The 25,369-nt window shown below is 41.0% G+C and overlaps 1 protein-coding gene across 2 annotated transcripts in view; it reads left to right on the forward strand.

The window, feature by feature from the left end:
* The first annotated feature begins 5,947 nt into the window (after window positions 1-5,947).
* The window catches only part of khdrbs2 (KH domain containing, RNA binding, signal transduction associated 2), a 119,547-nt gene continuing 100,125 nt past the window's right edge, over window positions 5,948-25,369 (forward strand). The window contains exon 1 of one of the 2 annotated variants that reach the window (XR_006002272.2): window positions 5,948-6,353. Coding sequence is in view for 1 of the 2 variants with exons in the window: in XM_041887761.2 (XP_041743695.2) it covers window positions 6,263-6,353 (91 nt within the window). In the remaining variant the exon portion in view is untranslated. The remainder of the gene's footprint in view (window positions 6,354-25,369) is intronic. The other variant, XM_041887761.2, reaches the window with a different exon arrangement.

A 25,369-nucleotide genomic window follows, 5' to 3' on the forward strand; every position in this document is an offset into this window, starting at 1 on the left:
GCCAGGTCTCATTATAAGATGTCATTTTGCAGTGCTTGTAATCATTTGAAATCAAGAATTTGTGGCATTTTGTATTTGCAATAACAGTGGACTTTATTTTGAGGCGGCTTTAATATAATTTAATGAAAATACCAGATGTTAAATCAGTTCCTAATGTTCCGCTAATTGTATAATATATTCAGGTGGTGTTTGTCAACTTTGCGTTGAACCAGCTATTTGAAAATTACTATTTATTTTGTAACAATACAGTACGAACTAGGACAAAGTGAACAGACTGGATTGGTCGGGGCATGGACTACAAGGTGTCCAAAGCCTTCCACAGGGATGCTGGCCCATGTTGACTCCAATGCTTCCCACAGTTGTGTCAAGTTGGCTGGATGTCCTTTGGGTGGTGGACGATTCTTGATCCACACGGGAAACTGTTGAGCGTGGAAAAACCAAGCAGCATTGCAGTTCTTGACACAAACCGGTGCACCTGTCACCTACTACCATACCCCGTTCAAAGGCACTTAAATATTTTGTCTTGCCCATTCACCCTTTGAATGGCACACATACATAATCCATGTCTCAATTGTCTCAAGGTTTTCAAATTATTCTTTAACCTGTCTCCTCCTCTTCATGTACACTAAATGAAGTGGATTTAACAAGTGACATCAATAAGGGATCATAGGATTCACCTGGTCAGTCTATGTCATGGAAAGAGCAGGTGTTCTTAATGTTCTGTATACTCAGTGTAAATGCAAATCATCATTGCCTGTCATGTTTGAATATGCAGTTTTACATTTTGGCCACTAGAGAGCTGCAAGAATCCATCGATTTCATATCAGGTGGCAAACTCAAAATTAACATAAATGCATTTGGGACTGTGGCAGTTTGAGTGATTTATACCATACTGTCTGTCATTATCTTATTCTTGGAATAACGTCCAATAAAAGTGATTTGAAAGAAAACGTTGACCTTTAGAATTTGCACTACGCCTACATTAAGCTGCAACCTGCCTATGAGGACATTACTGGAATTCTAAGATCATTGTTATAGCTTGTGAAAGTAACACCATAGCAGACCCTTTCAAGTCGTGCTTTGAAAAAAGAGCATTCAAGATACTCTCCGATCAAAGTTCAAATAAATGATTTATAAATGAGTGTTTCTTCTTCTCGGAGATGGTTGTATAGTCCCTTTTGCAATACTCAATTCCTTCCTTTAGTCTATGCATTCTTAATGTTTGTGCTGCTATCCATACATGCATTATGGGGGACTAACATTTCATCCCTCCTAACATACATCTCATCACCGAGCAGATCAATGTATATGACAGTGATATAGCATTCTGATTCCTCTTTCACTGGATCAATGACATAATCAGCTCATCTTCAAATCAATTAAATCCTAAAAGTTATTTGTCAAAGATTACTGTTTGTGCCATCAAAGTTTGAAAGAAAGCTTTGTTATTCATGCACCATGAAGAGGATGGCTCCAAAGTAAAGCTTCATTTTGGGAAACTTGTCACGATCGTTTACGGACGAGAAGGACCAAGGCGCAGCGTGATATGCATTCATGTTTATTAACGACTACACACACGACAAAACAACAAACGAAACGTGAAGTCCAAGGTAGCATACAAACAACATACCTTACACGGAACAAGATCCCACAACTGACTGGTGCCAAAAGACTGCCTAAGTATGGTCCCCAATCAGAGACAACGAGCTACAGCTGCCTCTGATTGGGAACCAAACCGGCCAACATAGATCTACACATAATAGATATTCACCATAGAAATAAACACAACACAGAAACTACACACCCTGGCTCAACATTTAAGAGTCCCCAGAGCCAGGGCGTGACAAAACTTTAATGTGAGAGAGACTGAGAGTGATCAATACTATTTCAGCAATCATCTCACAAAATATTCATTTTTGAAAATGCTGACCATTATTCCTAACATCTGGAGAATGTTGATTCCCTCAATCCCACTTGTGGAGAATTCTTAGAAATCAACAAATGGGCTATTTGTCTGCCTCCTTTGATTATCCTATCCGCCAAACACAGAGCATCAATCAAAATTCTAATCTTCTTAACCTGCAAGAGTTTCTCAGTTAAAACATATATATTTTTAATGCATTTCTCAAAGACAGACAAGTTAGCATTTTGGTTCAGAAAGCATACAGTTTATAGTTTATACCGAAACATAAAGATCAGTTGGGAAAAAACTACCAGTATTTTGTCAGTGCATTGAAATACTGGTTACACTTCCAATGCAGGTTACTACAGTATTCATTTTACTTCACCAAGGAGCATACATAACTACATAACAAATCTACTTGGTATTGTCATTCAAATCTTTGACTCAAAGAAAATCTGCTCTATATGTAAAGGGTTGCTCTGTGTAGCCATGTGCTTTGTAGTACACTCTCCCTAAGCTATGAGATCACAGAGCCTTTGAGTTTTAGTGGGGATGTCTTTGTCCTTGGGTTATGGAACTTTCTCTCTTCCTCAGCCTCCCAGAGAGAGCACATCACCTCAAGAAACCAAATCCACTATGACTTACCTCATCTTCTAATGTACATCAGTATAGGTTACTGTATACAATGTGTGTGTGATTCTGCTGATCATATTGTTTAGATTGGTTGTCACCACATTCTAATCCAACAAGTAGAAGCTCGCAACAAATCCATTGATTAGTATGCATAGTCATACCCAAATAAGATGACTCAAACCATGAGCAGGCTTGAGGGATCTACAGTTGATGTCGGAAGTTTACATACATTTACATTTGAGTAATTTAGCAGACGCTCTTATCCAGAGCGACTTACAGTTAGTGAATGCATACATTTTCATACTGGCCCCCCGTGGGAATCGAACCCACAACCCTGGCGTTGCAAACACCATGCTCTACCAACTGAGTGTTTTAGAAAAGAACAATCCAAGTTCAATTCAACCGATTGTGTTACAATAATCTAGGACACGGTGCATTCCTAAACCACAAAACAATTGGCTTATTACTCCCGTATCACAAGAAATAGGAGTCGCAAAATATACACTGAGTGTACAAAACATTAGGAACGCCTGCTCTTTCCATGACATAGACTGACCAGGTGAATCCAGGTGAAAGCTATGATCCCTTATTTATGTCACTTGAAAAATCAAATTCAAATCAGTGTAGATGAAGGGGACAGGTGAAAGAAGGATTTTTAAGCCTTGAGGCATGGATTGTGTATGTGTGCCATTAAGAGGGTGAATGGGCAAGACAAAAGTGCCATTGAACAGGGTATGGTAGTAGGTGCCAGGCACACCGGTTTGAGTGTCAAGAAATGCAACGCTGATGGGTTTTTCACACTCAACAGTTTCCCGTGTGTATCAAGAATGGTCCACCACCCAATGGTCCACATCCAGCCAACTTGACACAACTGTGGGAAGCATTGGAGTCAACATTGGCCTGCAACTCAATATTAGAAAGGTGTTCCTAATGTTTTGTACTCTCAGTGTAGTTACCTTAGCCAAATACATTTAAACTCAGTTTTTCACAATTCCTGACATTTAATCCTAGTAAAGATTCCCTGTCTTAGGTCAGTTAAGATCACCTCTTTATTTTAAGGATGTGAAATGTCAGAATAATAGTGGAGAGAATGATTTATTTCAGCTTTTATTTCTTTCATCACATTCCCAGTGGGTCAGAAGTTTACATACACTCAATTAGTATTTGGTAGCGTTGCCTTTAAATTGTTTAACTTGGGTCAAACGTTTCGGGTAGCCTTCCACAAGCTTCCCACAATAAGTTGGGTGAATTTTGGCCAATTCCTCCTGACAGAGCTGGTGTAACTGAGTCAGGTTTGTAGGCCTCCTTGCTCGCACACGCTTTTTCAGTTCTGCCCACAAATGTTCTATAGGATTGAGGTCAGGGCTTTGTGATGGCCACTCCAATACCTTGACTTTGTTGTCCTTAAGCCATTTTGCCACAACTTTGGAAGTACGCTTGGGGTCATTGTTCATTTGGAAGACCCATTTTGCGACCAAGCTTTAACTTCCTGACTAATGTCTTGAGATGTTGCTTCAATATATCCACATAATTTTCCTTCCTCATGATGCCATCTATTTTGTGAAGTGCACCAGTCCCTCCTGCAGCAAAGCACCACCATAGCATGATGCTGCCACCCCCGTGCTTCACGGTTGGGATGGTGTTCTTCGGCTTGCAAGCCTTCCCCTTTTTCCTCCAAACATAACGATGGTCATTATGGCCAAACAGTTCTATTTATGTTTCATCAGACCAGAGGCCATTTATCCAAAAAGTATGATCTTTGTCCCCATGTGCAGTTGCAAACCGTAGTCTGGCTTTTTTATGCCGGTTTTGGAGCAGTGGCTTCTTCCTTGCTGAGCGGCCTTTCAGGTTATGTCGATATAGGACTCGTTTTACTATGGATATAGATACTTTTGTACCTGTTTCCTCCAGCATCTTCACAAGGTCCTTTGCTGTTGTTCTGGGATTGATTTGCACTTTTCGCACCAAAGTACGTTCATCTCTAGGAGACAGAACGTGTCTCCTTCCTGAGTGGTATGACAGCTGCATGGTCCCATGGTGTTTATACTTGTGTACTATTGTTTGTACAGATGAACGTGGTACCTTCAGGCGTTTGGAAATTGCTCCCAAGGATGAACCAGTCTACAATTTTTTTTCTGAGGTCTTGGCAGATTTATTTTGATTTTCCCATGATGTCAAACAAAGAGGCATTGAGTTTGAAGGGAGGCCTTGATATACATCCACAGGTACACCTCTAATTGCCTCAAATGATGTCAATTAGCCTATCAGAAGCTTCTAAAGCCATGACATCATTTTCTGGAATTGGCCCCGGGGCCCTAAATGCGGTAGTCTGGCCCTGGCAATAGCTGACACCCGCATTGCTGATGTTTTGGCGGTGTCGGAGGTGTAACTGCGTTGGAGCTGTCAAATCGGTGAGCAGCTGCTCTTGATCATTGTCATGAAGCCACAGTGCAGCCAATGGCAATGTCCGCTTTAGGTATAATGCCAGGAGCCTCTTGTGGATTTGACAGCTCTAACGCAGTTCCACCTTCGACACCGCCAAAACAACCGCTATGCACATGTCGGCCAAAGCGGATCTGATTTAATAGATCCCTGAGTCAATGTCTTTGATATTGTGACCTTCCATTATAGAGCTTTGCTTTGGTGTGGATTGAGGCCTATACATTCATATCAGTTGTTCCTTCGTTGCATTCACCTTTCCTTATTTCTATTGTGGATTGTGTTTCTGTGCGCCAATAAAAGCGGTTGCAACGTGTTTCATAAGGGAAAATCAAGTCTGAAATTTCAAAGTGGAAATTACAAACTTTAGAAGCCTTTTTAAACCTTACATACATTACACGTTTTACATTTCTTGCATTACAGGAAAGTTCTCCTGCAACAGGCTAATCAAATTAAAATCCTACATCTGTATAATATAGTTTTGATGAATGTATTTATGTTTTGAGAAGACAATTACATTTTGAAAACGCATTTACTGTTTAGCAAAAGGTATTGTGGACTCTGTTTTGAAAATTGACAACATTATTCCAATAAATGCTTGTGGGATTGAGAAAAACTGTAATATCAGGAATGCCTTGAGGTGTTTGATTAGTGTAAGACGTCTCTTGCTTTACATAAATTCAACCGAATTCCAGACTGGCCATGCAGTTCTCAACTGCCACACGTATTGTCAAAATGTGTATAGTAAAATAAATAGAATACTAAAGACAATACAAGGACACAACACATGCATAGCCTAAGATATGGCATTTAATTCATATTAAACAGGTGCATTGTGTTGCATATCTCCACCCTATCTGCTCGCTTCCAAATGAGAGATGTTCAGCACCATGGACAGCGGGGGAGGGAGGAAAATATTCGGTGTTGCCTACTACAACATCGCATTATCATAACAGTGTAGAGATTTGTTGTTTGCGAATAGTCTGTCCTGTGATATGACCAATCATGTTTCAGAGGGGCGGGGATCACCACGCAGTCCCTCTGTAGCTAAGGTGGGTGATTCTTCAGGAGGGAGTCGCGATTGAGCGGGATTTGGAGAGATGTGTTTATAGCTCTGAATTCCTTTCAGTTCTCAGTCAAGCATCACGTGCAATTGGAGAGATTCCTTACGGCTTTTCTTGCGGTACCTATAAAGACAATTACCAAGTGGAAGAGAGACGCGCACTCCGACGCTCATCACTTTTGTTTTCTCACCTGCACAAGCAGTGAACAGGAGAGGTACTTGTCATGGATCAGGAGAAATACTTACCGGAGCTGATGGCCGAAAAAGATACGCTGGACTCCACGTTTGTTCATGCGATGCGTCTGCTTGCCGAAGGTAATGTGTCATTATGTTGGGTGGTTCTGAATCTCAATTATCAATGTGTTGTAGGTGATTTCACCGGTTTTGTCTACCAGTCCATTGTGTTCACAGGCATCAGCCACACTGTATTTTTGGAGATGAAGGGGTGGATACCTGAACTGATTAGCTACTGCGTATTTATTGAGCACGAGATTGTAAAGAGTGGATTTACCGGTTCAAATTCTAATTGTGTGTTGAAATGCATTAGGTAGCGAAGCTATTATAACTTATTTATTCAAAGGTTCCTCGTCGGTGTTGGCAGTGCCATCCGAGAGAGAATACAGGACATTTTAATTATATAATGTGTTACTGGATTTGTAAGGGAGACAGATCGTCAGAGAAACTTTCCCCGAGTTAAATTCAGTGTCGACCTCAATTCCATCTTACTAAATAGTACTAATTTTTCCCAAAGAAATGACACGCTTGTCACTTCATGTCAGACTATCCTCAAAGACGCTCAGATGAAGATACCACACACACGCACACACACACACACACACACGCACAATATTTAAATAGAGACATGGCTGTTTGAATGGCAGGTCAGATTATGTGTTCTTACACTTTTAAAGGGGTGTGGGGTGTGTTCCTACAGTGAAACTGTAAAAGAAAATATGACCTTGGTGATTCCTTTATAGTGGGGCTTTGACATCCTATACATTCCCATCCCTGAGAAGTAGCCTAACTATTGCCCCCAATGGGCAGTGGGTTCAGTGGTGTTGATGGGTGACTTTGGCATCAGGAGAGCTTCAGGACTGTATTTTACAGAGTGGTTTTGACTTCAGTGAAATATCACATGTGAAGTGTTCCAAAATGAACAGCAATGGCTAACAGTGTAGTTTCATGTTATCACGTTTTCACATGATTTCACATGTGAAATTTCACCTTTAATGTGTGAAATCATGTGATTTTCCATAAGTGCAATCATGTGGTTCAACATGTGATAACATGAAACTACACTGTCAGCCATTGCTGTTAATCTTGCGGTAAATGTTAGTCATTTTACTGTACATTTCGACAGTAATAGTATACTGTATTATGCTATATATTTACTATGAATCGCAATGCACTTGGGTACATTTTGGCCCATCCTGCAAATTAACTTGGCAAACTTATAGGATACTTGTTTAGATGCGCTTATGGCACAAACTGTAAAAAATGTGGTTCACTTTCTGAATTGACTGGAACTAAAATAGAATTGACCTCAACATTGGTTAGCACACTTGAGACACAACCACACCTAGAATTTGAACTCACAGCCTTTTGGATGCCAGCAACATGAATGTCCTGCTTCACCACCAGGTATGTGGCCATGATAGAGATCAGCCACAGATTTATTGGCAAGAATAGATTTCTGCACTTTGCTAAAAGTTAAGTCAATAATTTCGCGATGATCTGACAACCCCAACAAAAAAGTAACAGTGCTCAGGGACACTTGACATTAAGGCCTAGATTTAATCAGATCAAGTGTAACGTGATTGCTGACTGACACCCGCATAGCTGTTGTTATGGCGGTGTCGGAGGTGTAACTGCGTTAGACCTGTTAAATCGGTGAGCGGCTGCTCGTGTGGTCATTGTCACGAAGCTATACCCGTCCTACCCCTGTTAGAAGTTCAGAATGAGAAAGTGTATGCTATATAGAAATAATGACACTTAAATTGAAAATCATTAAATAAAATAATAAGGATTTATATCAGCCTAATCAAGGTCTAGATGATATCCCATTCCAGTGTTCCAACTTCTAAACAAGGCTGCATGGGATTTCTCTTAGTACAGCCAATTGCAATGTCCGCTTTAGGTATAATGCCGGAGAGCCACTTGTGGATTTGACAGCTCTAAGGCATTTCTACCTCTGGCACCACCAAAACAAGCGCTATGCAGGTGTCTGCTAGTGCAGAGCTGCTAGAATCTAGCCCTAAATATGCATAAATACTCTCAGGATTTGAACTTGCAACCTTTTGGTCTGGAGTGCATTAATGTCTCAGCAGTGCCACCAGATGGTTATTTGTTACCAAGAACATATATCCACACGCTCTCAAATATAAGTGTACGGTTACGGTACGGTGTTGTTCCCTAGTGTACAAAAAGGCCAAAGATACACATAAGGTACCTTTAGAGGTACACATAGGAACTCACATGGTACTGGTCAGTACCTTTTAGGGTACATGTGCGGATAATGTAGTATAATGGTATTATTTTCTACACAATATAGTCAATATAATGCTGCGTTCGTAACCATGTGGGAGGTGAGAATTCACCAATTGTGAATTCATGATTACCAGTTGAATGCATTCATGTGCTTTGAACTCATTGAGAAACGCCAATTGGCTAATGGCCAACAAGCTGTGTCAACCATAAACTAAAAGTACAGCAATCATGCTTGTAAACAAATTATAGAGTTAAAAAACCATATGAATAGATTACTTTTTAATAAATAATGTTTTGTTGTTACATTTAACTGCCGAAAATTGCTGTTATCGAGGTCATTTCCATAGTAGGTGATGTCAGAGGTCAGCGTGTGGGAGAAGGATGATATATACGCGTTTCCCACTAGTACTTACCAGTTGGAAGGCCGTTCAAGTAGATTTTTCCTAGTCATATGTGATAAATTCCCACTTACCACTTGGTTACGAACATAGCATTATGTACACTCGTTACTGCGCTTTGAAATGTAGGTGGGGCAATGTGCTGGCGGGGGCTTATTAGCATATTTGGGGGCATGGTCTAAAATATGTTGTATTTGTGCCAACCCTCAGTGGAAATGTTGTATCAGTTTAAGTGGTTTCATCATTATGTTGATGAAGTTTCAGCACTTCTTGTGACACTGTTGGTTTTGCAAGTGTTCTAAGACAATGTGATAATCAAGCACTGAGCTGGTAAGAGGGTATGGAAGTTTGTAGTTGCAAGTGGGTTATTGTAAAATTCACAGTATTTTATTGTAGCTAATTCTTCACTCACTGACTTGACAGTTTGCTAGGTAAGTGAGCATTACATTTACATGGTGACTAGCTCTAAATGTAATATTATATGGCTCTTTGTTATCACATGGACTTATGTCAGCCTTTAACAAGGCTACAGAACTGACTGTGTTTTAACTTAAAGGTTATGAATACAACAGAACACATTAACTGGAATGACATTCCCTCTCATGGGAGACCAAAAGAGCTAGCTGAAAGCCGCGCCTCAAATAAGCCACGCCTGCAATCTTCTGATAGGCTGCCAATCAGCAAGTGATGTGCATGTTGTCAAGAGAAATGTCAATGAAAGCACAGTAGGTTACTGGCAACATTTAGTAAGTTATTGTGACTTTTACAGTAATTTACTGACAAGAGGTTTCCAGTTAAGAAATTACAAAGTCACAGTAACAAGTTGCCATTACATTACTGGAAACAGCACAATATTCTCTTTACAGTGCAACTCATTACTGACACACTCTCTGACCAAGGATGTGCTCAACTTGCATTGGCATAACCATCAAACACTTAAACTGATACAAAACTTCCACTGATGGTTGGCACAGATACACATATATTTGACCACGCCCCCAAATATGCTAATGTAACCCAACCAGTACATTGCCCCCACCTATATTTGAAAGCGCAGTGATGATTGTACCTTACAGTATATTCAAAATATTGGGTAGAAAAATCTCCCATATCTACAAGGTACCAACCTGTACCATTTGAGTTTATATGTGTACCTGTGAAGTGTACCTTTGACCTTTTTGTACCCCAGTGAACAACACTGTACCCTAACCATACCCTTATTTTTTGAGAGTGTGTTAATATATGTCCAATTAGTATGGAGGAATCTGGTGGCACTGCAGAAACATGGATGTACTCCCAACCAATAGGTTGCAAGTTCAAATCCCCAAAGAATGTCCTTGAGCACTGGTAGTTTTATAAAGATGTTACGTTGGTGGTGATAATTGTACAATTATTTACTTGATTCTGGGCAGCTTTTAGCAGAGTGCAGAAATGCATTCTTGCCAATAAGTCTGTGGCCATATCTCTTTCACACTCAAAAGATCTGGTGGTGTAGTTTCACTGTAGCAGGACATTTCAGTTTGCTAGTGACCAAGAGGTTATTAGTTCAAATTCAATTTAAGGCCCAGTTGTGTTAAAAAAACAAGATGTTACAGTAATTGACATCAGAATACAGCAGCATACTGTCATTTTATAGAAATAACAGCTTCAAGTTGTTGTACATATTTACTTTATTTTTACTGCCACTTTAGGTTGGTGCCTCAGCAGGAACTTCAGGTAGCTAGCAACCAAGAGGCTATGAGTTCAAATCCCAAGTGAGGCTTAGTCCCAAATAATCAGCATACAACATACTGTCCTTTAACATTAACACTGTTTACCGTATTTTCAAGGCAACTTTATGAAAACCTCCAGGGGACCATGACACAACGTTCTGAGAATGTCCTAAAAACATATTTGGGGACATCCATGGAACAAACCGTGAACTAGACAAAACCTGCAGGGGACCATGATCGTTTAAATGGAATTAATGTCAATTAAATTACATTTAACATCTGTGCTTTCACGTGTGCTCACATGTTGTCACGTGTAGTTTCATGTTCTCACATGTTGAAATTCTGCATCCCCGTGTTGTCACATTTATTTCACATTAATTTCACATGGGATCATGTTATCACATGTGGCTTCACATGTGACCACGTGAAATTCATGTGGTCTTTCCATAAGAGTCAGCTTGTTCAGCAATTTAATCAGACAAAAATAGTTGATGTAATTCAGAAGCTGACAGCTAGACCTCTAAGCCATGTGGCACTTCAGTTATAGTGCATTCGGAAAGTATTCAGACCCCTTCCCTTTTTCCACATTTTGTTACGTTACAGCCTTATTCTAAAATGGATTAAATAATTTTTTCCCCTCATCAATCTACACACAATACCCCATGATGACAAACCAAAAAAAGGTTTTTAGAAATATTTCCACATTTATACAAAATAAAAAAACAGAAATATTCAAGTATTCAAGTATTCAGACCCTTTGCTATGAGACTCGAAATTGAGCTCAGGTGCATCCTGTTTCCATTGATAATCCTTGAGCTGTTTCTACAACTTGATTGGAGTCCACCTGTGGTAAATTCAATTGATTGGACTTGATTTGGAAAGGCACACACCTGTCTATATAAGGTCCCACAGTTGACAGTGCATGTCAGAGCAAAAACCAAGCCATTAGGTCGAAGGAATTGTCCATAGAACTCCGAGACAGGATTGTGTTGAGGCACAAATCTGGGGAAGGGTAGCAAAAAATGTCTGCAGTATTGAAGGTCCCCAAGAACACAGTGGCCTCCATCATTCTTAAATGGAAGAAGTTTGGAACCACCAATACTCTTCCTAGAGCTCTGTGGAGATGGGAGAAACTTCCAGAAGGACAACCATCTCTGCAGCACTCCACCAATCAGGCCTTTATGGTAGAGTGGCCAGACGGAAGCCACTCCTCAGTAAAAGGCACATGACAGCCCACTTGGAGTTTGCCAAAAGGCACCTAAAGGACTCTCAGACCATGAGAAACAAGATTCTCTGGTCTGATGAAACCAAGATTGAACACTTTGGCCTGAATGCCAAGCGTCACGTCTGGAGGAAACCTGGCACCATCCCTACGGTGAAGCATGGTGGTGGCAGCATCATGCTGTGGAGATGTTTTGCAGCGGCAGGGCCTGGGAGACTAGTCAGGATCGACGGAAAGATGAACGGAGCAAAGTACAGAGAGATCCTTGATGAAAACCTGCTCCAGAGCGCTCAGCACCTCAGACTGGGGGCAAAGGTTCACCTTCCAACAGGACAACGACCCTAAGCACGCAGGAGTGGCCCAGCCAGAGCCCAGACTTGAACCCGATCGAACATCTCTGGAGAGACCTGAAAATAGCTGTGCAGTGACGCTCCCCATCCAACCTGACAGAGCTTAAGAGGATCTGCAGAGAAGAATGGGAGAAACTCCCCAAATACAGGTGTGCCAAGCTTGTAGCATCATACCTAATGAAGACTCGAGGCTGTAATTGCTGCCAAAGGTGCTTCAACAAAGTACTGAGTAAAGGGTCTGAATACTTATGTCAATGTGATATTTCAGTATTTTTTTTAAAATAAATTTGCAACAATGTCTAAAAATCAGTTTTTGCTTTGTCATTATGGGGTATTGTGTGTAGATTGATGAGGGGGGAAAAAAACGATTTAATCAATTTTAGAATAAGGCTGTAACGTAACAAAATGTAGAAAAAGTCAAGGGGTCTGAATACATTCCGAATGCACTGTATATGTTTTTCTTACATAATGTACGTATTATGAGTATGTGTTAATGTAAATCATTGCACGTAAAAATACATGCCTAATCAGAATAGCCTATTGGGATTTTAAGATTAGACCAGCTATTACTAATGTCTGAAAGGGGGGGAAATAGTTAATATGTGTGTAAATTGCTCCTTCCCATTAACTGGTAGAATTAATTAGCGGGTGATAATCTACTTGGTTGATCAGGATGATATCTCTTCCTACATTGCGGTAATATAAGGAAGTCAACAAAGGTTCTAATCAGTAATTTGTATGGAGACACCAGTGAAATTAATTTAATTGGCAATGGACATTTGTCTGAAGGTGCCACTGCATGTGATAATAGTGTATCTCATCATAAGATTTTCAAAGGTTTACTCACAGGGATGTAGACATTTAGAGCTATTTGCTGGTAGAGTTGTTGCGCAGAGCACCTTAAAGGGGCTGTGCATATTGGTTTTGTTGTGCTTGTTAGGAAGTGGTAGATACTAGTGTCCTACAGTTGAGATGGGAAGTCCCAGTGGCAAAAAGCTATTGGTTACCTGCCATGTGAGACTGCCATTCACCTGGACTGATTCTGTATCAATGCTCACCAGTATTCTTCAGTATAGTCATAGATCTTGTGTGGTGTGCTTGTATCTGTAATGGCCAGATCCCTGGAGAAAATAAGCACTCACGTTGAGAAAGCCAGTATGCACATTCAATTTCACATTCTCAGACAAGAGGTAGCCTACCTCTCACTGAAGCAGGTGTTTCTATGTGCTTAGCAGAGGACCAGGGGAATGTGTTTAGCAGAGAACCTGGGGAATGTGCTTAGCAGAGGACCTGGGGAATGTGCTTAGCAGAGGACCTGGGGAATGTGCTTAGCAGAGGACCTGGGGAATGTGTTTAGCAGAGGACCTGGGGAATGTGCTTAGCAGAGGACCTGGGGAATGTGCTTAGCAGAGGACCTGGGGAATGTGTTTAGCAGAGGACCTGGGGAATGTGCTTAGCAGAGGACCTGGGGAATGTGCTTGCAGAGGACCTGGGGAGGGTGTGATGAGTTATAGTGCATTTATACCCTTTGTTCCCCCATAGATGTTGACAAACATAGTGAACCTCAATTACTTAAGGTGTATTATAAACTGGGGTGGTTCGAGCCCTGAATGCTGATTGACTGAAAGCCGTGGTATATTAAAGCAATAAGGCACAAGGGGGTGTTGTATATGGCCAATATACCACGGCTAAGCACTACACAACGTGGAGTCCCTGAATAAAGCCCTTAGCTGTGGTATATTGTAACACTGTGGTGGTCAAAATAGGAGCTTGCTATGGTTCATGGCATGCTGCTGGTGTGCATTTCTATGAATTGATAATTGCAGAGTTAGTATTCATTATTTCACATTATCGTGTACTGTGTATAGTACTACACTATTATACATGTTGGAAGTTATATTCATCATGCCAGGAGATACCGTTCCCTCTAATTTGGTGGTCAATGTGTCAAAGAGGTGGTAAAAGGTATCATGGAATTATACACTGAGTATACCAAACATTAGGAACACCTTCCTGATATTTTTTTATTATTATTATTATTTTTCACTTTTATTTAACCAGGTAAGCCAGTTGAGAACAAGTTCTCATTTACAACTGCGACCTGGCCAAGATAAGGCATATTGAGTTGCACCCCCTACCTTTTGCCCTCAGAACAGCCTAAATTCGTCGTGGCATGGACTCTACAAGGTGTCGAAAGCGTTCCACAGGGATTCTGGCCCATGTTGACTTCAATGTTAGGCTGGATGTCCTTTGGGTGGTGGACCATTCTTGATACACACGGGAAACTGTTGAGCATAAAAAACCAGCAGCGTTGCAGTTCTTGACAGAAACCGGTGCGCCTGGCACCTACTACCAATGTTCCCTCTAATATTTTCCAGCACTGAGCAAATTTTAGGTCTGCGTTTACTGTGAACACTGAGGCTGTATCTGCTTTGTTTTTTTACAATGTATTTATTGGCATCAGCAAAATATGACACAGATAATGCCCTGTTATTCCTTCCACCTACCCAAAACAGCAGGCTACATGGGAGTACATTGTGCAACACCCTTCCCTCCTCACAGTGGCGGCTCCTGAACAAATTCTCAGGGAGGGCAATTTTTCTGATGATTTAGGTGACCTACACACATTTTTTAAAAAGATATGTCCAGCAACAACATGAAGACAGGGGCAGCATATAAGTCAATACCAGAAGCATTTATTGACTGATCTCAAAAGTGTTGGCTTACAAAAGCAAAATAAGTTATCACAGTAAAAATAATCAAGGGTGTTCTTTCACATTCCTCAACACTGCATAAACAATATGCATTTCCATAAACAAATGAAATATCAGCTGAAAATACAGCATCTTGGTATTTGTTCAGATTGCAGGATCAACAAGAGCTTTTACCACATTTTTTGATATTGTTTAATCTTACCTTATGGCCTGCACTTGCTTGTGAAGCTGTCGAGGGCACGTTTGATAGAGACAGCATCGATGTCCTTCTTCTGTAGCTTCTGGTACAGAATGTCGACGTGGGGGCATGATTTTGTGAAAAAGCCGCAGGAAAAAAATTAAATCTTCATCATGTAGTATCCTCACGTAGCCAGCTGCCTCTCTCAAGGTGTGCTGGTCAAATGAACCCAATGAACCCGTCCGGATGGCTTCAAAACATTATATGAGGTCGTCTCGATTCTCGTAGACAGTGTTCACGACTCTGCTGTTGCTAACCTCATCGTTGTGGCGGCGGACAGCTAGCCTGTATCCCTCATCCAGTTGAGTGGCAATATTCACTCTCCCAAAAGCAGACAATCTCAAACAGCTATATGTGGGTCTTTGACAGCTCATTTTTCTTAATCTTTTCTGAAAGATGGTGCATGTCGGTTACACCAGTCGCTGTCCAAGCGGTGCTGTCTGCTGTGCCGCCTTCAGGGTGGAAGAGTAAGCAGGGGTAGCAAAAAACTGCATTAGCTACATCGCAGCCTGCTAGCCAGGTTTTCCGTTCATACCAATTTTTGGAAAATCCTCGGGTGTAGGACTTCCCCCCTTTAGTAGACACCTGTTGAATTATTAAATTTGGTCTGGGAGGTCCTAATTGTTTCGTTGCCAATTTATCTTCATTTGTTCGCCGACAAAAAGGAACTTCTTTCAAAGACACAATCGAGTTGGACTGAAGCCTAGCCATTTTGATAGTAGTAGTGAATTGATTGAGGCTGCTACCTGGTCTTTTCTTAGTTACGTTCATTCATGGTTACGTTATGTATGACGAAAGCGCCGTAAGTGCATGCCCACAGACACCCATAGAGAATGTATTGAAAGCTTTGAAATGTGAAACAAATAGATTTTACATGACAGGCTATGAGAGACTTCTGGGCGATTTTCAACCTGACTGAAATCGCCCAAAAAACGGGCGGGGCCATTTGAAGCACGACTTTAGCCTGATTTGACATTTAGTGGCTGGCAGATCAGACGTGAACACTGATAACTGCTGTTGCCGTGATATAATTTTTTATAAATTTATAAAAAAAATATATAATTTTTTTTATTTATTTTTTTTATAATTGATTAGAAAAAAAATCCCTTCCTTTTCCCGTTTGGCAGTGCGTCGCCCATATCGCCCTATTGAACAAGCCGTCCCTGCCTCCTCAACACATGAACACTCCCCTCCCTCCCCTCTACCAGTATTAGCTTCAATGATTAACCTCTTAAGGATCTGACCCTTTTTTTACATTTTCGTCTAAAATTACATACCCAAATCGAACTGCCTGTAGCTCAGGACCTGAAGCAAGGATATGCATATTCTTGATACCATTTGAAAGGAAACACTGACGTTTGTGGAAATGTGAAATTAATGTAGGAGAATATAACACATTAGATCTGGTAAAAGATAATACAGACAAAATAACATGCGTTTTCTATTTATTAATTTTTTCATCATCGTTGAAATGCAAGAGAAAGGCCATAATATCAAATAGGAGTTTAGGCGCAATTTAGATTTTGACCACCAGGTGGCAGCAGTGTGCGCGCAAAGTTTCAGATTGATCCAGTGAAGCGTTGCAATACTGGACTATTTTGTATCAAGTCTGCCCAAATGTGCCGAATTGGTCAATTGATACATTTTCAATTACATAACTATAGAGAACATACAAAAATGATATGGTAATACAAAATGTAAGTTTACACACCCCCAGGAATGTCATACATGATGGATCATTAGCTTATACACTAACTTTCACATACATGTATCTAGATGGCCGGGCGGGGTGGGTGTGGAGCCAGAGACAGCAAGGGTTCAAACTGTAGAACCCAGTTCCTACATTTGAATACAAAAATTGATTTTATCAAACAAAACTATGCTACATTTTATCTCTGGGACCCTTAGGATGACAAATCAGAGCAAGATTACTGAATGTAAGTACATTATGTACCTTCAGAGGTGAATGTATCAAACCAGTTGCCGTGATAAGTTTTTGCTGTTGTGCAGTCTCCTCAAACAATAGCATGGTATTTTTTCACTGTAATAGCTACTGTAAATTGGACAGTGCAGTTAGATTAACAAGAATTTAAGCTTTCTGCCCATATAAGACATGTCTATGTCCTGGAAAATGTGCTATTACTTACAACAGTAATGCTAATCACATTAGCACACGTTAGCTCAACTGTCCTGTATACGGGACACCGATCCCGTAGAGGTTAACAACAAAAAAATTAAACAGTATTACCTTCAAATCCAATGCTAGAAAATACATTATTCTACGCAAAAACAAATAATAATAATAATAATAATAATAATAATAATACATTAATGAAGAAGATAATAATGAGGCAGCTAAGGTGACAACTCTAGAAACTTCTGAAAGTCCCCCCAGACATCACTAAATTCAAAGGGTTTATTATGTAAATTGTACGTAATTTTTTCAGATGGAATATAGGAAGTTAAACAATGGAGAAAATGCACCCCATAACATTTTAACATGGAAATAGCTGTTCTATCAATCAGCCTACAGTAGCAGCCAATGTGTGGTGTTCAATGTAGGCCTACATTCCATGAGACTTTTGAAAAAAACATACAGGGCTTGACATTAAGCTGTTTATCCACTCGTCTTTCAGACAAGGAGGTGACTGCAAATGCTGTTGTGTTGTTTGATGCAAGAAACCACTTTACAAAATAAAATGCATTATTATTTTCATATCATTATTACAGAGAATCATAAAAAATGATGCTACCCTCTGCCTATTGGCTACTTAGCTTATTCAAGCCTGTCTCAAAATACAACACTTTACTTGACTCGCTTTTCAGACGTACACGTTTTATGCTCTTGTAGGAAGCAATCACTCCCCCATTGCTGACTACAAATTATCTATAACTGGGCTAATAACTCACTAACTAGCAAAGAATATGAACAAAATGTGCACACGTGGCTACATGCAGCTCTCGCTTTGATCTCAAAACAAGCGCTCATGCTGTAAACACAATCCAGTTCAAAGCAATGGTCTATTTGCATATAGGCCTACTGCAGCTCTGATTGTTTATGCCACACTGGTCTGTGTAGAGTACGGGCTGAGTAGTGCATGTCAGTTGAATAGAATCCTACTCCGATATTTAACATGACTTAAAAAACGTAACCCTATGCAACATTAATCAATTAAAAACAGTACTGTAGCAATGAGTTTTGTGCAGTAAGCTATAGGCCCAATACATTATCACTGCATATTAACTTTGCTTGAACTGCCCTGCCAATACATTGTTGTTCGGGCCGCTAATTATTTTTTTCTTTCAACATTTGAGGTAGGCTATATGATCACACCGGTAATAGATCCGTTGTTGGATTACTTGTGAGGCACAGCTGAGTGAGCATTCAGTTAAATAATTTGCTGGGCTGATGGTGCCTGCATCTGATGGTCAGTCTCAGCAGAGGGAGAAAGCAGCAGACTGAGGGTCCGCCTCTCAACATCTCTCCACTCTCCCTTTCCTCCACTGACACTGACCAAAAGCCTTTTGGACCTAGACTTAGTGCTCCGGTACCGCTTGCCGTGCGGTAGCAGAGAGAACAGTCTATGACTAGGGTGGCTGGAGTCTTTGGCAATGTTTAGGGCCTTCCTCTGACACCGCCTGGTATAAAGGTCCTGGATGGCAGGAAGCTTGGCCCCAGTGATGTGCTGGGCCGTACGCACTACCCTCTGTAGTGCCTTGCGGTCAGAGGCCGAGCAGTTGCAATACCAGGCAGTGATGCAACCAGTCAGGATGCTCTCGATGGTGCAGCTGTATAACTTTTTGAGGATCTGAGGACCCATGCCAAATCTTTTCAGTCTCCTGAGGGGAATAGGCTTTGTCGTGTCCTCTTCATGACTGTCTTGGTGTGTTTGGACCATGATAGTTTGTGGACACCAAGGAACTTGAAGCTCTCAACCTTCTCCACTACAGCCCCGTCGATGAGAATGGGGGCATGCTCGGTCCTCCTTTTCCTGTAGTCCACAATCATCTCCTTTGTCTTGATCACGTTGAGGGAGAGGTTGTTATCCTGGTACCACACGGCCAGGTCTCTGACCTCCTCCCTATAGACTATCTCATCGTTGTCGGTGATCAGGCCTACCATTGTTGTGTCGTCAACAAACTTAATGATGGTGTTGGAGTCGTGTTTGGCCATGCAGTCATGGGTGAACAGGGAGTACAGGAGGGGACTGAGCACGCACCTCTGAGGGGCCCCCATGTTGAGGATCAGCGTGGCAGATGTGTTGTTACCTACTCTTACCACCTGGGGGGCGACCCATCAGGAAGTCCAGGATCAAGTTGCAGAGGGAGGTGTTTAGTCCCAGGGTCCATAGCTTAGTGATGAGCTTTGAGGGCACTATGGTGTTGAATGCTGAGCTGTAGTCAATGAACAGCATTCTCACATAGGTGTTCCTTTTGTCCAGGTGGGAAAGGGCAGTGTGTAGTGCAATAGAGATTGCGTCATCTATGGATCTGTTCGGGCGGTATGCGAATTGGAGTGGGTCTAGGGTTTATGGGATGATGGCGTTGATGTGAGCCATGACCAGCCTTCCAAAGCACTTCATTGCTACAGACGTGAGTGCTACGAGTCGGTGGTCATTTAGGCAGGTTACCTTGGCGTTCTTGGGCACAGGGACTATGGTGGTCTGCTTGAAACATGTAGGTATTACAGACTCGGTCAGGGACAGGTTGAAAATGTCAGTGAAGACACTTGCCTGTTGGTCAATGCATGCTCTGAGTACACGTCCTGGTAATCCGTCTGGCCCTGCGGGCCTTGTGAATGTTGACCTGTTTAAAGGTGTTACTCATGTCGGCTACGGAGAGCTTGATCACACAGTCGTCCGGAACAGCTGTTGCTCTCATCCATGCCGGTGTAGTAGGATTCAATCATAGTCCTGTATTGAAGCTTTGCCTGTTTAATGGTTCGTCGGAGGGCATAGAGGGATTTCTTATAAGCATCCAGATTAGAGTCCCGCTCCTTTAAAGCGTCAGCTCTACCATTTAGCTCAGTGCGGATGTTGCCTGTAATCCATGGCTTCTGGTTGGGGTATGTATGTACGGTCTGTTTTTTTGCATTGGCTGTGTCTCAATCCACCACATCCCCCTATGTTGGCCTTCTGCATCTGCGGTGGAAGGTGGCCGAGCTACAGCGATGTTTGTCAGACCATGAGACAGCTCGAAAATCGGTCTTCTCACGAAAGTAGCGTCCGAAGGGTTTGGCCTACTAATGTGACCACTTTATGGAAAGGTGAGACTCTCACGAACATGATGGTGTTCTCCGTTTTGCGCTACGACCCCCATAAGTGTCACAGGACTCGTCTGAAGGTAACCCATACAAATTAATGGAAGTATGGAGGTAGTTTTGTGCCAACAAAAATAAGGGGTTGAATGTGTCCAAAAAATAAAAATATTTCTTGAGCTTTCTTAAATCTCCTAGATATAGGACAGACACTTCAAAACCTTATTCCTTATGATTAATTTTTTGACTGTATTTATTTTTTTAAATAGTCACTTAGCAGACGCTCTTATCCAGAGCGATTTACAGGAGCAATTAGGGTTAAGTGCCTTGCTCAAGGGCACGTCAACAGATTTTTCACCTAGTCAGCTCAGGGATTAGAACATGTGACCTTTCGGTTACTGGCACAACGCTCTTAACCACTAAGCTACCTGCTGCCCATTATGAATATGTTATTCAATGCGTTTTAATGGGCTATAGTAGTAAAAGCCAAATTCAATATTTTATCAAATAATATTTATAATCATATTTTTTTTAATATACCTAAAGGGGTCCTAAAATTCGAAATCAAATAGCTAAATGATACATGGGATGACCATCTTAAAACAATTCCATGTTAGCTTAATAGAACCCCCCCAACGGCTTAGACTTTTAGAGGTTAACCTGTCTCCTCCCCTTCATCTACACTGATTGAAGTGGATTTAACAAGTGACATCAATAAGGGATCATAGCTTTCACCTGGATTCACCTGATCAGTCTATGTCATGGAAAGAGCAGGTGTTCTTAATGTTTTGTATACTCACTGAAGTACAGTACATACAGTACCTGTCAAAAGATTGGACACCTACTCATTCCAGGGTTGTTCTTTATTTTTACTGTTTCTACATTGTAGAATAATAGTGAAGACATCAAACTATGAAAGAACATCTATGGAATCATGTAGTAACCACAAAAGTGTTAAACAAATCTAAATATATTTTATATTTGAGATTCTTCAAATAGCCACCCTTTGCCTTGAAGACAGCTTTGCACACTCTTGGCATTCTCTTAACCAGCTACACCTGGAATGCTTTTCCAACAGTCTTGAAGGAGTTCCCACATATGCTGAGCACTTGTTGGCCACTTTTCCTTCACTCTGCGGTCTGACTCATCCCAAACCATCTCAATTGGGTTGAGGTCGGGGGATTGTGGAGGCCAGGTCATCTGATGCAGCACTCCATCACTCTCCTTCTTGGTAAAATAGCCCTTACACAGCCTGGAGGTGTGTTGGGTCATTGTCCTGTTGAAAAACAAATGATAGTCCCACTAAGCCCAAACCAGATGGGATGGCGTATTGCTGCAGAATGCTGTGGTAGCCATGCTGGTTAGGTGTGCCTTGAATTCTAAATAAATCACAGACAGTGTCACCAGCAAAACACCCCCACACCATAACACCTCCTCCTCCATGTTTTACGTGGGAAATACACATGCAGAGATCATCCGTTCACCCACACCGCATCTCACAAAGACATGGCGGTTTGAACCAAAAATCTCCAATTTGGACTCCAGACCAAAGGACAAATTACCACCAGTCTAATGTCCATTGCTCGTGTTTCTTGGCCCAAGCAAGTCTCTTCTTCTTATTGGTGTCATTTAGTAGTGGTTTCTTTGCAGCAATTCGACCATGAATGCCTGATTCACACAGTCTCCTCTGAACAGTTGATGTTGAGATGTGTCTGTTTCTTGAACTCTGTGAAGCATTTATTTGGGCTGCAATTTCTAAGGCTGGTAACTCTAATGAACTTATCCTCTGCAGCAGAGGTAACTCTGGGTCTTCCATTCCTATGGCGGTCCACATGAGAGCCAGTTTCATCATAGCGCTTGATGTTTTTTTTGCATTTGCACTTGAAGAAACTTTCAAAGTTCTTGACATTTTCCATATTGACTGACCTTCATGTCTTAAAGTAATGATGGACTGTCATTTCTCTTTGCTTATTTGAGCTGTTCTTGCCATAATATGGACTTGGTCTTTTACCAAATAGGGCTATCTTCTGTATACCCCCCTACCTTGTCACAACACAACTGATAGGCTAAAACGCATTAAGAAGGAAATACATTTCACAAATGAACTTTTAAGAAGGCACACCTATTAATTGAAAGGCATTCCAGATGACTACCTCATGAAGCTGGTTGAGAGAATGCCAAGAGTGTGCAAAGCTGTCATCAAGGCAAAGGGTGGCTATTTGAAGAATCTCAAATAGATTTTGATTTGTTTAACATTACATTTACATTATTTAGCAGACGCTCTTATCCAGAGTGACTTACAGGAGCAACTAGGGTTAAGTGCCTTGCTCAAGGGCACATCGACAGATTTTTCACCTAGTTGGCTCGGGGATTAGAACCAGCGACCTTTCGGTTACTGGCACAACGCTCTTAACCACTAAGCTACCTGCTTAACACTTTAGTAGTAACTTTTGGTTACTACATGATTCCATATGTGTTATTTCATAGTTTTGATGTCTTCACTATTAGTCTACAATGTAAAAAATAGTCAAAATAAAGAAAAACCCTTGAATGAGTAGGTGTGTCCAAATGTTTGACTGGTAGTGTAGGTCTAACTATAACTAAGGCCTTATAGTAACTACCACCAGGAAATGAGTCAGGAGCATTGTAAAATATGTCATTACAAACAATTTGATCTATCATTTGACTCATGACATCACAGCTGTTGAGGTTTGATTACAAAATAGTGTTGTAATGGCAGAGAGAAATAGAGAACTGCACATTCAGAGAAAACAGAGAGCAGTCTGAAGGTGATGGATATTGTTGCTAATTTTGGATGTTCATTCCTCAGGATTAGGCATATTAGCCAAAGATCATTGGCATGCTGTCATTTGAGTGTAAGTAATCAGTGTTTCTAGAAGACTATTATATTGTGGCAGGGAAAATGAAGGAGCCGTTTACCAGAAGCCAGTAATTACAGGACAACATTTGCATCAGCTGAGGCATTAGCTGAATAATGCGCTGTAATATTATCCCCAGTCATAATGATACCCAAGGAATAGTCAATAAAAAGCTCTAATGCACACATAATCTTTACATTAACAAACAAATACGCATAATTGATTTTGAACATAGACTCATGTCCTTGTACTAATATTCTGTATTTTGTTAAAGGTCCAATGCAGCCATTTTTATCTCAATAGCAAATCATTTCTGGGTAACAATGAAGTACCTTACTGTGATTATTTTCAATTAGAATTATAAAAAAAAGAATCAAAAGTTGCTTCTTAGCAAAGAGCAACTTCTCAAGCAAGAATTTTGCTAAGACTGTCTGGGAGTAGTCTGAGTGGTGAGGGGATAACTGAAAACTAGCTGTTATTGGCAGAGAGGTTTGGAATAGATGGTGGTCTCTGTCCGGACAGAGATCATTGCAGTGCTGTCTGCATTTTCCATGCTGTGGGAGGGAGCGGGCGGTCAGGCAGGGATTAAAATATTTTTATTGCCCCTCAGATTATTTGTAAACATTCGTCTTTCTGTTTTGTATGTGTTAGCCTACCTATTGTATTAAAAGCACATATTTTTTGCTCACACACTGAACTTCAGTAGCCTACCTCTCCTCGCCTAGTTAGTTGGGTGTGTGAGTTCAAGTGCGCCTAGTATGTGTGGTCTCATTGAAATAGAGTAGGCTGCCTAAATGGGCGGAGAATCACGTGGCAGTTAACTTAAATACGAAATTAACTTAAACATGATTAGACTGTAGTTTACAACAGTGTCTGTAAATACATATTGATAATGGAAAGAAGTGGAGGGTGCTCAACCAACGTGAGTCAAGGTGCAATCAAAACATTTAATCATAATTGAAAAGGAAAAGGCACAAAACGTGCATAGGTTAGGCTACTATAGTGAGCACTGCGCCTTTTCATTTTCAATAAGTATTGATTACCCAATTATTTGGCTCTGCCTGCAAATCGTCCTCCTAAAAGGTAGGCTATATCCTAAATGCAAAACGTTGCAAGTGTCGCTGTCATAATTCTTACTGCTGCAATTTCTGTAGCCATACGTGCGAGATCAGGTGCGCACGTGGTCTCAATTAAATAGATTACGCTATAGCCTATGCATGGACGGAGAAGCACGGGGCAGTTTTCTTTCCAAGGAAATGTACTTCCTTAATATGATTAGGCCATAGTTTACTACATTGCCTAGAAATAAATATTGATCCCCCATATTTCTCCATCTGAAAATCTTCCCACTCCTAAAAGGTAGGCTATAAAAAATAGCTCAAGAGAAAGTGCAAGTCGCTCCAATTCTGCTCTCTTCAAACTACATTTAGCATATTGGCTGATATAGCCCAGTGATACAGATAGCCTAATATAATGGGCCACGTGAGAATCTCTGGTAATTTAACCTATTTCGTAAGTTATTTTTGCGCATTTGACATTGCCTATAGGGCGCAATATTGCTGGGACCATGGCTGGCAAGTGAGCTGCGTCACATATGCCTAAAATAACATTGCGGGACTGCTGTTGGGTTTTGGGACCAGTTCTAGCGGGTGGGAGTCAGACAGTCAACCAGCCAGCGGGTGCTGCCGGGTGTGAAAAGCTGCGGGTGGGAGCGGGATGAATAAATCAGTCCCATGCAGACCTCTGGTTTGGAACTCTCTTTCTTATTTTTGATTAACTAATTTACTGCCTGCTGATGTCACCAGGCAGAACAAAACTCCATCCCACCAAAACAGGCTGAAATTTCAGGCAGTCTTTTCAAACAGCTCTTACATTAAAAGGGCATTATCATAGTTTTCACAATTTCACAGTATTCTTCCAACCTCATAGAGTGAATATATATCAAAAACACAGGAAAATCACCTTTTTGACTACGCTGGGCCTTTAAATGTAGTCTATATGTGCAGTGAAGATTAATCACTAATGCTCCAGTGATACAATCCAGTAATTTTGTAATGCAGCATATTTTCATTGT

Source organism: Coregonus clupeaformis, chromosome 1 (genome assembly GCF_020615455.1).
Source record: "Coregonus clupeaformis isolate EN_2021a chromosome 1, ASM2061545v1, whole genome shotgun sequence".
Taxonomy (NCBI): Eukaryota; Metazoa; Chordata; class Actinopteri; order Salmoniformes; family Salmonidae; genus Coregonus; species Coregonus clupeaformis.